We start from the raw sequence: 14363 nt of genomic DNA on the forward strand, positions 1-14363 counted from the left end.
AAGCCCGTAGGAGCAGATACAGGATGTCAGGAAAGGTATTCTGGATTTCTGAGATGCATTTGGCACTTCCATAATTCAAACACAGCATGGTGTTACTAACCTGCATATTCACTATCCAGACATTCCAAACAGTAAGAGAATTCTTTGAGCAGTGCTTCCCTTTAACAGTTAACAGTTCTACTAAAATATGTTTTCATTTGCTTTTCTTTACAACATTTCAAATTTGGCGCATATCTGCTGCATTTACTCTTTTCTTTTTTGGTGGTGAACTAGAATGTAACCTCACAATAAAAATTACATTTTAGCAACTCTAACAGCTTGATTTGCAATAATTTGTCTACCTCTTGTCAGCACTAATTGTGCAAGACGTGGAAAATAAGTCAATTGCTATGACTGTAACCAGAAGCTGTAATAACGACATTCAACATTAAAAAGTAACATAGCAGATGCACTCTGCCCACCTAAACAAGACAGTAATAACAGTGGCAGCTTTTTTATCTTTGCAGTTCTTAATTATGTTTGTCTTTAGTGGCTGATCTGAGGTCTGGAGATGTCAGCAGTTGCAAGGAAAGGGAAGGACTGCCTGAGACAACGGCTGTCCTCACACAGAGATGATCAAAGTTCCTGGTGACATCTTTTTTCTCTCTGGAAATATTATTTATGTGAAATATGAAGATTTTGGATGCATTCCAAGATTTCCCAACATTAAGAGGTCAACTGGAGCTTAGCCCTTCAGTGCTGATCAGCCTGTAGTATAACAGTACTGACTGGACATAGCACAGCACCACGCAGCAGGATCTGTAGGGAGCTACAGCAATTTGCCTCTGTACCATGCAGTCTTGGCTTCCCCAGTAGCAGGCCTCTGAAAACACAAAGTCAGATCAAGCCTACTCACATAAACAGGTGGTTCTGTGACAAAACCTTACTCTTACTCTAACTTAGAGCCCAGATTTGCACTCAGATCCACTCAGGAACAGGTTGTGGTGCATATGGCCTGGACTGCACGACTGCATCTTTACTCTGGTGCTGTATTTGTCTCGCTTTTGAGACATTACCTTGATAATAAAGCCCATTTTTTCCTTTTCAAATTAACAGCTGGAATATCTTCTTTTGGCATTATTTATAGCACATTATATGCTCACATCCTTTCAAATTTATAGACAACACTGCACTTTCAAATGGAGAAAAACAAAGAAACAGCTGCAATCTTCACTTGATAACATTTATTCAATATTTTCTGAAATAAGCAAGAATTTTAAGAAGCCCATAAGCAATCAAATACAGCCACAAAACCCCCATACTGATCCTAAATAAGAAGCACTATGAGAAATACACAATACTTCATGAAACAATACTGTACATCAACAACCTTTAGGAAACAAACAATTTGAACCATATGCTTAGTTTACTCACAATATAAAAAACTTTAACCTTTAAAGAAAAATATAGATTCAGTCCAATTGTAGGATCCAATCCCATGCCCACTGAAGTCAATGGAAGTTCTCTCATTGATTTCAATGTTTAAAGGATCATGCCCTTACTTTGCCTCAAGAGGCACTTTAATTATTATACAAGGCCTAGCCTGAATACTATTACAAAAATGTCAAACATCAACTCAAGAGTATGTTTCAGCAACTTTCAGGAAATAATGGAGAAATAGGTTATCTATCCATGCATGGAGTAAGGCAAAAGCTAATTCATTCAGATTAGGAATAATAATTTTTACTAGTTTCTTTTTCACAACACAAACATTTTAGACTTTTTTAATTAATGGATATATTATATATCATATTATGCTTCACATTTTTCCTACCTCTACTGAGAAAGCTGGCACTGACATGTCATAAAGAACTCCTCATTAATTATTGTTTTCTGTTCTGTTACAACCACAAGAAACTCATCTGGGTTTAGTAATAGTGTCTACCAAGAAAAAAGCACACACTATCATAAGCTTATAGTTTATAGAGCTCAAGGTACATTAAAATGTAATTCATGAAGTTCACAAATTCTGTTTTAAAATATTTTTCCAAACTAAAAGCTGCAGAAAATTGGTTCTTAAATATTCTACAGAAAATTCTGAAGCATCTAATGGTTTAAATTACTTATGCTTTCTTCTTAAAAATATTGAAATTAGGTTAGTAGCCCATCCTTTTGAAAAATAATCCAAAAAAGATACACTAGATTACAAATCTTTTGTCTTAATCAGTGTAACCAAAGGTTTGTCATCTGGGCTGTAATCTTCATAAGCAATGGGGGTTGCATCATACATTGCAGGTCGGGATTTCTTGCCAAACCTGGAAACAAAAGAAAGCTTTTGGTGACAAACAGAAGTATGAATGAGTTAATGGCAACAACCCACTGAGTTATAGTATGCAGTCAGAAATAAGCCCAGAGAGCCTAGATAAATTCTAAATTGTATTGCAACATGCCAGAAGTACAGAATTTTAAATATCTGAACTGTGACTTTTGAAATATATGTATCAAATAAAAAAAAAAAATCTTCTTGCAAATAAGAAACAGATTCCATATCAAAGGCTACAGGAATTCTGCTACGGAATTCAGCAGTATCGGAATATGGGAAGACTGTGGAAGGCAAGAGTGAAACTGATACAGGTTCAGCGAGGCCAGAATTTTGTTTTAGAGCCTGCTCTAACAACCAATATTAAGGTCAGGTCATATATATTTACAAAAAGTAAATAATAGACAACTGTGACATTTACATTTGGAAATGCAATAGCTGTGCACTGAATTGAGTTATAAGCTATAGACAAAGCATTTAAAAAATGAACTTGAAGTCTTTGTTCACCTGACATCCACTAGAGAAGCACGTTTAAATTACCAACATGCTGCACGTTGTTTGCAACACTGGCAAAATTAATGGCAGTTAGGATATTGCAATGCCACATAAACAGACTAATCTAGCAAAGGTTCACAAGCAACAGAACCACATCAGCAGCATGCTCCCCCTGGGCAACCATCACTGCTAAGAACCAGGCTGTATCTGCCTGTGCAGAGAACGGCTGCCGCTGTATCATTGTGGCCCCAGTGCTGGCATATCCAGAAGTCCTTTAGGTGCCTTTGCACTGCATAGACAGTCTATCACCCTTCTGATCATTTATTAAGATACAAAAATAGTGCTAAAAATGCAACTTGAAAGTGGAAAAACAACTAAAGTGTTCTACAATTACAGGAGCTTTAAATAATAAAAAAGGATCACAGGAAAATCAGGTAAAAAAGGGTCAAGGCTGCTTTCCTTATGGACCTGATGCAGAGAAAATATTAACACAGAAACAGAAAGACTTATTTATGTAGTGATCCACACTAAGGATTCTTTTTATCCCCTTCTTATGTACAATATATTCACTTAAGTTGTGCACACTGGTAGGTGAGATTCAGAAAATTCAGATTTTGAGGATAATATTTAGACCAAACCAAAATTAACTTGATTTTCTTCCAAGATTTTTATGCAACTTCCTGACTGTTCCAATTTAATTCTTGGCTGTTTTCAGCGATCTAGAATTGCTGACAAAACTAAAATGGCTGGAAGCATTATGATCTATATGGTGGAAATTTCATTTTTCAAAGTACTTCAGCTATCAATAAGGCCACACTAGACACATTTCCATGCATGAATGTCTGCTTTCTTCCATAGTTTACTTTAATAAATACAGACAGGCCACATTTGCTCATCAGCATCATGATGGATAAACCTGATTTTCTGTAAATGAGATAAAATTCCAAGAATTGAATGAAGGAATCAACTTATGGCATCTTACTAAATCAAAGGCAGCAATGAATTCTGAATCACCCTTTTTCTCCATCACTCTCAAGGGTTTAAAGGAAATAGAGCTTTGCATAGATACAAATGATGATGAACATTCTCCAGTGATTTAAGTCAAATTTTGCCCTTTCTGACAGGTAGAGAATGCATGGCTTGTGGTATACAGTGAAGCAGCACAAAATCTGTTCTCTTGTGTAGGTCAGGGTTGACATGTGCCCCTAATTAGAAAATGCTGAGAAAAGACCACAGCACATGTGCTAGTTGTTTGTGGCCTGGCTGAGCCACATAGCTGGTAGACCACATTGCTTTGATCAGGCGGTTCAGAAGCCAGTCCCTGCTTCTAACAGTAAACAGAGTTAACACAAACCTCAGAGGTCTCAAAACAGAATTGTTAAATGGGAAGTCTTAGTTCAATGGGCGCGTATCTGGTAGGATTGCACAAGGATGCTATTTTATCATTTAATTCATGACATAAAAGAAAACATAAAACAATTACCAATACAATCTGCCAGAGACAACAATTCAAGGGGGAATAAATAGTGAAAAGATGCAGGTCCCTGCTACGGAGTATACTGGATCAATTAATAGGCTGCTTAAAACAAAAGCACGTACAAACAAATGCATAAAAATTTCTTCCAGTGCAACCAAATACAAGATTATTCATCTAACAAAGAGTATACACCGTGTGGGGAAATCTCAGTCCTGGGAAGCACTGAGTCTGGAAAAAGAGTGGAGGGACATGATGGATAATCAGTTTAACATTAGCTTTAATGCCATACTGTGTCTGATGAACAATTATGTGCTTAGATCAGTAAACAGAGTGTATCAGTAGGACTAGGGAAGTTCTATGGCCTCTACATTTAGCATTGACATGTCCATTCAGGAGTGATGATAGTGTTCCAATGTGTATATCAGAGATACTTACCAGTAGCATAGGGATCATTGCAAAGTCAAGTAAATGACATGAGAATTAGAAAACATATTTTGCAATGAAACATTGAATAAGAGCGACCTGTGTAACTTGACAAAGAGAGACTGAGGGTTCCGTGACAGTTTTGGGGACAGTATATATTCAATGTAGGAATTCTTCTTGGCACAGGTGGGGGTGGGGGTGGGGGTGTGTAAAACAGACCCTGCAAATTCTACTTCACATATGGAATGGGGTTGCCCCTCCACTTCCTTAGAAGGATACTTCAAAAGATGGCTAACCATAGAGAGTCATTAACCTCAACAATTCCATTCAAGTAGAAGACTTTTGAGAACATTGGATGGCTGAACCCTGAGGAAATGGTATCCTCCAACTTCTCTGAATAGGCTGGAGCTCAGAGTTTCCCCAGAAGCAGAAGAAAGAAACCATGTGTTTCTACTCTGTTCAAAAACAGCAACTGGTATAAGGAGTCCACAAATAAAGTTTAAACAAAAGAAGGAAAAAAGAAAGACCAGAATTAAAAAAAAAAAAAAAGCATACCCACAGGAGGTAGGGATTATTTTTGCCTCCACAGGAGGAGAATGAGAAGATTAATTTCCTCTGCATTATTCAGAGAAAAGGCCATGTGCACAAGTGGTACTTTGTGTTCCTTAGTATACTTGAACTGTAATCTTAGAGTTCGCACAAAGTTGCGACTCTGGCAGAGGACGTATATAAGCAATTGGCAGGTGCTGTGGAGACCGGAGTACTTGTACATGCGATCATACTTTCACAAAGAGGTGGCTGACAAACTCATCACTGAAACTCATCAGGATATGGTAAGAAACGAGCATGTGCTGAAGCTCATCAGATTCAGGAAGCTTAGGACGTTGCAGTCTAACACAGCTGACTTGAACACAGGAATGTGGAGAATGTGCAGTGGAAAGAAGCTTACCCTGTTGTGAGAAGATGACTTAATCAGAGTCTGATGAACCAGACTCTTCAACCCACACATAGACAGAACAAGAGTCACCACGTGAAGTAAAAATTAAAGAAAATACACTGTAAGTAGTGCATGAAATCTAATGCTAATGATATGTAAACACACAAAAAGTTTACAGTAGTACAGTCTCTGTAACCAGATATTTTGTGAACTCAGTGCGGATGCTTTTCTGAAGTGAATGATCCAGTTTCAACAACAGATCCTGGCTCCAATTCAATGAAGTCTTATGGCTGCAGTAGCCAGTAGTCAACTATTTCATTACAGTGTTCTCTTCTGGCTTTAAAATGTATAAGCTTTAACATAAAAGGAGTATTTATTTACTGTCTGCATAAGGAATACTAAAGACAGCTGTGCTTCACCAGGTTAGAAAACTATCTAGTTCTGATCTGCTAATCCTAAGAACATTCACTAGAAGTAGACATTTATTAGTAATGATCCTTGAGCACATTCGTTTTCTCTTACAGCAAGTACCTTGATTAGTAAAGATCAAATTATAAAAAATGATCAAGAAAAAGACCTGAGAAACATGAACAAGTAATTTTAAAATAATTCCCTGAATATGCAACAGGCGTCCGCACTCCCTGAACACCTACTGACTTTAACAGAAACCTTAAATTTAAAGAAAATAATCTACTCACTTTTCCTTAGGCCTCCATTTTCCAAAATTACTAACAAGTTTGGGTATCTAACTGGGAAAGGGAATGATTGTCAGAAAATGCTGATAACCTATCATTTGAAAGTAGATCTCTTAGATACAGCAATTCTGAAAATTCAGACCTTGGTATTTTTAATATGGAGATTTAGGAGTTTATGCAAAAATAACTATAAAAGTTGTGCTCCTTTTCCTGGATTGAAATGACCAAAGCAGTGTTTTATATCTTCCTGAAACCAAAATAAACACAATTATCTTCACACTAAACCTCTGTGAATTGCCTGACTTGGCAGCTCTATCTTGGATTTTTATAAAGCATGCATTCTCTGAGAGGCACAGAGAATTATTTGGAATGAAAACATTTATTTTCATTTGCATTAAGTAGAAACACCTTTCCCAAGATAGGGAAACCCTTTATTGACAGGTTCCAATAATGTAATTTTTAACTGCATAATATGGATCTGAAAAACCATCATTAATATATCTCAGTCTAAGAACTTCTTCGGAGGTTATTTAACCCTGATGAAAACTTGTTTTTCTAAACTTCTGCCTTCAGTAATAAACATAGATTCATTCAGAGTAATCCAGACAGTAGCAATAAAGACCTCATCTAGCCCAGCTTCAGAGATTTGAAAGGTTTCATACAGGAAATCTTCTACCATTTCCATTACCTGCTGGTGAAACTGTAAAAGGCAGGGAAAATTCAAATTAAAAAGATCCTGCCTTGCTGGTAAACTTTTCCTTGGTACCCTTAGATAGAAAGCTGCCAAATTTGCTTAAAGAAGTAAGTAAGAAAACCCAGGTGTTTCACACTTCCTCAGGAGACCAATTCCAGTCCTTGGGGAAGTGCAAAGTACCACTTCAGCGAGCAGTAACTGAACAGGATTGACACATTCATCCTGCTGCAGTAGTGGGAGGGAGTTGTTTAATTTGAAAGATTAACAGTATAATTTTGCACCTTGCTCTCCACCCTTGGAGATGTGTAGTACATAACAGTACACATTCAAAAGGCCAAATAATAAAAAACTATAAAGCTTTTTATGGGCCATAAAGCAACTCGCTCCTCTCCCAATACACTACTAAAGGAAAAAGGACTTCTCAGGGTGTGTATGGTGTGGAGATGCTGAGCTCCTACTGGAAGAGACGTAAGGCTAAGTGGCAAAGGAGACTTCAAGGGAAGACTTAAAAGAACATTGATTTTACTGCTACGTTAAATCAACTATACACATCTTTCCTTTTAAAATATTTACTGACTAATATATTTTGACAATGAACAAATGTTTTATTGTAAATCTAGTTGGAACAGGTTAAAGAGCTACTGCCCAAAGCTGCAATGTGATTAACTGAGTCTGTGGGAACTCAGCCATTTCAGATAACTTTGATGACTTCAGCAGTGGTACAAATTAACCTATTTAAATTGTACTGAAACAGAACTGGAAAATGAATTACTAGCAATCACCAACCCATATGCACGCATTTCTCCATGTCAATGCACAGGAACATGTCTCCTTCCATTCTTTTAAAAGCATTTTAATGGTAACACATGAACACTCTTGTTGGAATTTGAAGTGATCTTGACAAATCAAAGAAATGGGAAAAAGAAACAACAAAAATGAAAGTTGTACCCTATTAAGAGAGATGTCAAATACAGAAGAAACAATCTGGCTAGGAAGCAAAATGGCACAGAGGATCTTGGTAAAAGGTCTAACAGGTCACAAAATTAAATCATCAGTCACTAGTGTAATGCAAATTAAAAAAAAAAAAGGCAAGCAGGTTTCATTTTCAGATGTATGAGCAGGAATGTCATAAATAAGATGCAGGAGGCAATTACTCAGTTCATTTGGTACAGGTAAAGCTTCAGCCAGAGAACTATTTCCAGCTTTAGGAACCACCCTTCAAAAAAAAGAGAAAGACAATCTGTCCCAGGGAGACAATAAAGAAGCTGACATGATCCAGGAGGAGATACTGGAAGAATGGGTTAGTTTAGTCTAGGGAAGAAAAAGGTTGTTTTACTTTGTTTATTTTTATTATAAAAAAGGGAGGGGGATCGGACATGACAACTGATGTACGTTATTACTATAAAGGGAACAGTGATAAATTAGTCTTCATGACAACCTGAAGAGCAGTAAGAAAGAAGCAGCCTAATTCATAGCAAAGAAAATCTAGGCTGGATTTTAGGAAAGCCCTTTCTAACTCTATTCAACTCCTTTGGAGGTTTTTAAACACAATTGTTGGCTGGGAGCTAGGTATAATTAATGCTATATCAGTGCAATGGCTTACACTTGTGCTCTTGAATCCCTTCCAGTCCTACTTTTATATTATTCTGACACCCGACACCCTGGCTTACAAGTGCTCCATTAAAATCAAAAGTCAAAAAATTACTCTCTCTAGGAAAGCAAGTAAGAAAGATCCTAATTTTGAGGCAAACAGAAGCACAAAAATGAGTGATTTGAAGAGAGTCTCACTAAATAATCTGGTAAATTAGTCACAAAAATCAACGTTCCTTTGCTGTCTAATCAAATTGCTTGTGTGTATCAGTTAAAGAGCATTTACATCCCAAACAGAAGATCTTACAGGCTAAGAACTCTCCATCTGTTCCTCTTCACCAGTTACACCAAATAAATTCAGAATAACTCCCTCTGTTTTCACGGAGTTTGCTGGATTATCACATTTCAGATGAGAACAGAACAGGGGTCAAAAAAGAACAATGAGCAGTGCTAGTGATCCTGTCTTTTCACAGCGAAGCAGCCCGTTCTCTGCCAACAGCAGTTAGATGCACTACACATGGACTGAAATTACGTAGTGTAACAGATTTCTTTTAAATTACCATCCCCAGAACAAACCTGGCATGTCGGATAGAAGCAATTGCACTACTGAATTCACTGTCAATGCTTCTACAGTTGTAAAATTCTTCATAGGCTGGCCTGGAAGAGCCTTGATATTCAATGCGGCTGATGCGACATATTCCCACAATCAGAATGATCAGCATCAGGACAAACGCTACGCAGAGAGCCCCAATTATGATGTAGAGGGAGTGACGAGGCATATTTGTTAGACTCTCTGCCATATGCCCCGACTTCCACTGCAGATCTGCCGGTAAGAAATAAAAGGTTATTAGTAATTTATATCCTTCCTGCTGAATAGAATTATTTTATGATATTCACTTTCAATATTTCTGTGGAGACTTTTGAAGCTAGGGGGATATGCAATTTGAACCTTCCCAGGCTCTGTTATGGATGTGTCACCATGCCTAACATGCAACAAATTTGAATAGCACTATCTTAATCCTTCACCCATCTTTTTTGTGGATTATTAAGGTCATATAGGAACACTTACCTAGTTTGATCTCCTGTATAACCCAAGTCATAGAAAGTCATTAGTTATTCTTGCATTATGTTGTAATATACTATAGGCTTTTTAAAGGCAGGCAGGTTTTATGTAACAGCTTCTAGTAATCCAACAATTCTCTGTACAGTTTGTTCTAATAGTTAGTGAACCCTTACACTAAAATGTGTGATTTAATATGTATTAAACATCTTGGTTTTTAATTTGAAACACAGGCTTTTGTTATGCCTATCTCCACCAGACTGCAGAGTCTTCAAAACCAGCATTTCAAGGACAAAAGGGGCATTTCATAAGGTGCTGCAGTACTGAGCCCACTAGAGTCTTCTCTCAAGCATAATTTTCCTGAGAGGTCTCAAAGCAGACCTTAAAGTAAAGCCAATCTGGAAGAGGTTTCTTGTATTTATGTATTCCAGGCCTTCTTTATAAATATTCTTGATGTCCAAACTGTTGTCTATCAATGCCAGACAGATTGTCTATCCATTGCCTATGTCCTCACATCTGTTTTTCTGTAGCATGGGGCAGAGTATTTCTAATTAACCTGTACTTCCCTCTAGGGTTCATTTTTGGCAGTCTTTTAAGCCTATGGTCTCATAAATTATTTCAAACCAGGAACACACTTGAATCATTCTGACTACAGAAATCTGACACTCTGCAAAAGTTATTTGTAGCAGGTGACTGTTCCTTTTTAAAATGGACTTCTGCTTTGCACTGGTTTAGAAACTCCCTTAATCACAAACAGTCTGGGAATGGGCTATCAAGCATATGCTTTGGGAATGTTAAGATATTCTTAGAAGCCACCTCTCAAGGATGTTGATGATGGCAGATAACTGATTCAAGCACCTGAGCTGAAATCACAAGTTTAGTGGCATCTGTGGATATAATCTCCATCTATGGTAGAAATACAGGGGAATGTATAAGTACAGAAAAAAAAAAAATCCATTTTAGAGGAAGGTAGGGAGAAAGCCTGAAGCTGTAACATGGGATTCACCTGGGCAAAGTTTGAAGAAATGGTTGCTCTTTGTTTACAATAGTGAAGGTTGGCCTGGAGCACCTCTGAGCTTGGGCTTGCTTAGACTTTTTGTCCAAAAACGTGAGCTGAGTTTACAGGACGGACTGCTTGTTTGTGTTATCTTCTTCAGAGATCAGTAAAGTTTTGATCAGCCTGAATCATTCAGTGATTTAATGTTTCTAAAGTGCTGTTACTGCCGTTTGCCCAGTCGGGATATGAGGGAGAGAATACAGCTGTGCTCTGTGCAGTTTGGGATGGGTTTCTATTTCTGTTCTGCAGCACATTTGTCACACACAGTGGTTTCTGTCAGGTTGTCAGACTAGGCCAAATTCAGATCTAATGTGCGCAGATATATGGCAAGACAGTTCTGATTTAGATTCCGAGTCTTCCATCTCTGGATGATAAGGATGAGAGAAATTTCTTCCTTTCTTCCTCACCAGATAAAAATATGAAGATTAACAGCTTATACTCCAAAGATTAGAAAGAGCATACAACAGCTCAAAATCACAGTATTCTTAGTTGTCATAAAATGTTCATAAAATTAATTAAGAATTAGATTTCAGTGCGCACCACACAGTCTGTACTAGAAATTCTTCATAATGTTACTTTTCAAATAACCATATGGTTTGGCTTACCTTGGTAACTACCTTAATAATTACAAAAGTGGCAAAGCTAATAATGATATTAACAAATAACCAGCAGGCATTAGAGAATTCATATGAGACATTTTGTAAGCATTTTTATAGTGAATGCTCCATTAACTTTTTAGGCAAATACATTTAATTTTGAAAGAAAAAATATCCTCTTTATAATCAAGATCAATTTAATCCTGTTTAATTGGAATTGCTAACACTGGTAAGGACCATAAGATGATATAAAAAATATCACAGTTCATCCAGGCAACATACATCTTGTCTAGTTTGTTGTATATACAGCACTTGAAAATTAAAGAGTACAGTTTGACAAGAAGATAACCTTGAAATCCTGTTAGGGTAGTCACTTCAAGCAGATAAAACAGCTGCTGAAAAAAATTGGGAACTGTCAATAGTAAATAGAAAGTTGTTCTACAAAAAAGACTAAGTACCAACAGTCTCCTTCATGGCTAGTAGCAGAAAATCATGAAAGGTAAAATGTGATCTATTTAGTCAAATGACTCCTGAACACCAGCATGTCCCCTGCTTGAGAAGCCTGAAGCCTGGCTTCATCATGTCTTTTTCCTAGCATTCAGAGGGATGGTCCAATACAAAGGAAGTCAGTATGCAGTGTTTAAATTTAATTTCCAATACATTATTAACCATTATGTACAAATTGCTGAAACGATATGATAAATATGACAAGGAGATAGGGAAAGATGAACAGAAGCAGATTTACTAATAGATTCAATCTTTAGAGCTGAACAGAAATCCACTGCACCATTGACTCAACTCTAGTGAGATCAGAAGTGCTGCAACTGTTTATAAAAGAGCTGGATATGGCCTTTCTAGATATGATTAGAATTGGGTTCACATCAGTTGGTCAACTCGCAGCTCAGGGAAAGACAGTGAGCACAAAGATCTTCCCATGGATACATAGTTCTGTAGAAAAAAACCCTGCAGATCAAAATGCTTTTAAACCGTTTCTGCAAAGTGATTTCTTCAAAACTCAATCCCTCTCTATCTGCATAATCCTTTATAAAACTGTTAAAATCCAAGCACTTTAGGAAAGCTTCCACAGCTTTGTGTGTAAGCCACTGCATTGGTTAGAGAGGCTGCATGTCCATACTGACATCTGACTATTGTGAAGTATCATGGTGTCCCATAACAACTCATCATTTTACTTTGATGCTCTGTCAAGGTGACTTAGCAAGGGAACATCAGACATCCGCTAATGTTAAGCTTATTGAAGAAACTATTGGTAACCCTCAAATTTTAAACTTAATTGTTCTTCAAAATGTATCTTTATGTGACTATGCCAAGATTTTTTTTCCTGTTTTCATTCCTTTAAGACCAATCCAAACCAGAATTTTCTAGATGGCATTTTTTTCTATCTCCTATATTATTATTATTACATATATGCACTCAGCTATCCTGATTTGTTGGATAAAGACCACAGTAATTTCAACTTCTTCAATTGAGAATAATTGCTATGAACAATACTATACCATTTATTCTCAAAATATTGAGATGGAAAGAAAAGGTCTAATATTTCTGGTTAAGAATCAGCCTTGCAGTGTTATCAATGCCAGTTAACACTCAGATAATTCCCTGCCTCCTGTCATAGCAGTCACAAGATAAAAGAACAAATCAGTCAGTAAAAGGCTTAAAACAGCAACAACAAAGTGCTGTTGCTTCTTCCCATCATTTTAACTTACACAGTTTGCAAGTGTGTAATACAAGCAGAAAATCCAAGTTCTTGAGCAGCAGGCAAGGCCACTGCAGTTCAACTATAAACAGATGCTATGTGTAAAGAAATACACACTAAGAGACAATCCCCTCGCTCAAGAGAACAAAGTTTAAGCAGAGTTTTATACACTCTCTCTTCTACACTTACAAACGAGGTCAGGAAGGAGTCAATATTGACCAAGCATAGATGGAAGCTTGAACCTACCTGTCATATATAGTGCTTAGGGGCATGCGTCCCTCACAGGGAGAAGCAGGAATAATTGAGTAGCTGGACAGTAGAACAGGCTCCTTCCACCCTCTGTTCTGCTTCTCTCATTTTCCCATGTGTTTATATGCACCTCACTATGTATCTGTGCTGCAAACAGCCAAACTCTTAGTGACTAGAGCACGACAGCCAAAGGAGGACTCCAGAACAAGCGTCACTGATTTCATATAGCACATCTGCAGGGCTCAGGAAGCATGCAAGCCTGTCTGTTTCCTTTTGGCATCTTTTCATTCCATAACATAACAAAAATGTAATTGTTACTACATGGAGGTACTCCAGGAAGTACGTTTCCAGGATGATTATTGCTTTCTCCAAGAACTAAACTCATCTGTGTGTCAGCCCACTACTTATTAGCTAAGGCAGGCAGAATTACACTGCCTTGCTGATCAACTTGGACATGCATGTTTCAGGTATCACTAACAACAGCCTTGTTAGTAAAAGCTCATCCGAGCGTCTTTTAGCAAGAGCGATATAGCATACAGATAACATGCAACATTGTGCTCCCAATGTCACGATGGTTCTGTACCACACGGGGAAATGCGTGTGCCATTCACAAAGACAACAAAAGGGCAATGCTGTCACCATCTCTGGACTAGCTAGCAATGCTCTTCTGCAGTCTTTGCTTTCAACACAAAGCACTGAAACTGAATTCACAACCAACAATTACAGGGAAAGAAGGTCATAAACCTGTCAAGATAAAACTTTTGTGTCAGTTCGGGTGTGAACAGAGTTGTCTTCTGGGTTAAAGTAAGGACTAACATCAAGAATAGAAATCCACTTAAAAAGCAGTCGATATGTTTAAGTAAAGTTTAAGTAAGAGAGAGTAAAAAAAGAGAAACATCATATGTTCCTTGTGTAAATGAGATATAGAAAACATTTTTTATTCCAGCCTTTGTGTAGGTATTTTCTCATTAATGTACAATAGGAGCTTTCTGAGTCCCTCCTTCCGTTTATTTTTTAATCTATCACCTATCTATGCAACATTAGCTGTGCTAAGGGGCGTAAATCCCCTCACACAAA

At 37.4% G+C, this 14363-nt stretch overlaps 1 protein-coding gene across 2 annotated transcripts in view; it reads right to left on the minus strand.

Moving 5' to 3' along the window:
• Positions 1 to 1218: 1218 nt before the first annotated feature.
• The window catches only part of DNER (delta/notch like EGF repeat containing), a 145415-nt gene continuing 132270 nt past the window's right edge, over positions 1219 to 14363 (minus strand). For both annotated transcript variants that reach the window (XM_072867265.1, XM_072867264.1), the window contains 2 exons: positions 9187 to 9433; positions 1219 to 2294 (listed from right to left, as the gene is read on the minus strand). In XM_072867265.1, the coding sequence (XP_072723366.1) occupies positions 2183 to 2294; positions 9187 to 9433 (359 nt within the window). In that variant the 3' untranslated portion in view covers positions 1219 to 2182. The remainder of the gene's footprint in view (positions 2295 to 9186; positions 9434 to 14363) is intronic.

This window comes from Ciconia boyciana, chromosome 7 (assembly GCF_034638445.1).
Source record: "Ciconia boyciana chromosome 7, ASM3463844v1, whole genome shotgun sequence".
In the NCBI taxonomy this organism is placed as follows: domain Eukaryota; kingdom Metazoa; phylum Chordata; class Aves; order Ciconiiformes; family Ciconiidae; genus Ciconia; species Ciconia boyciana.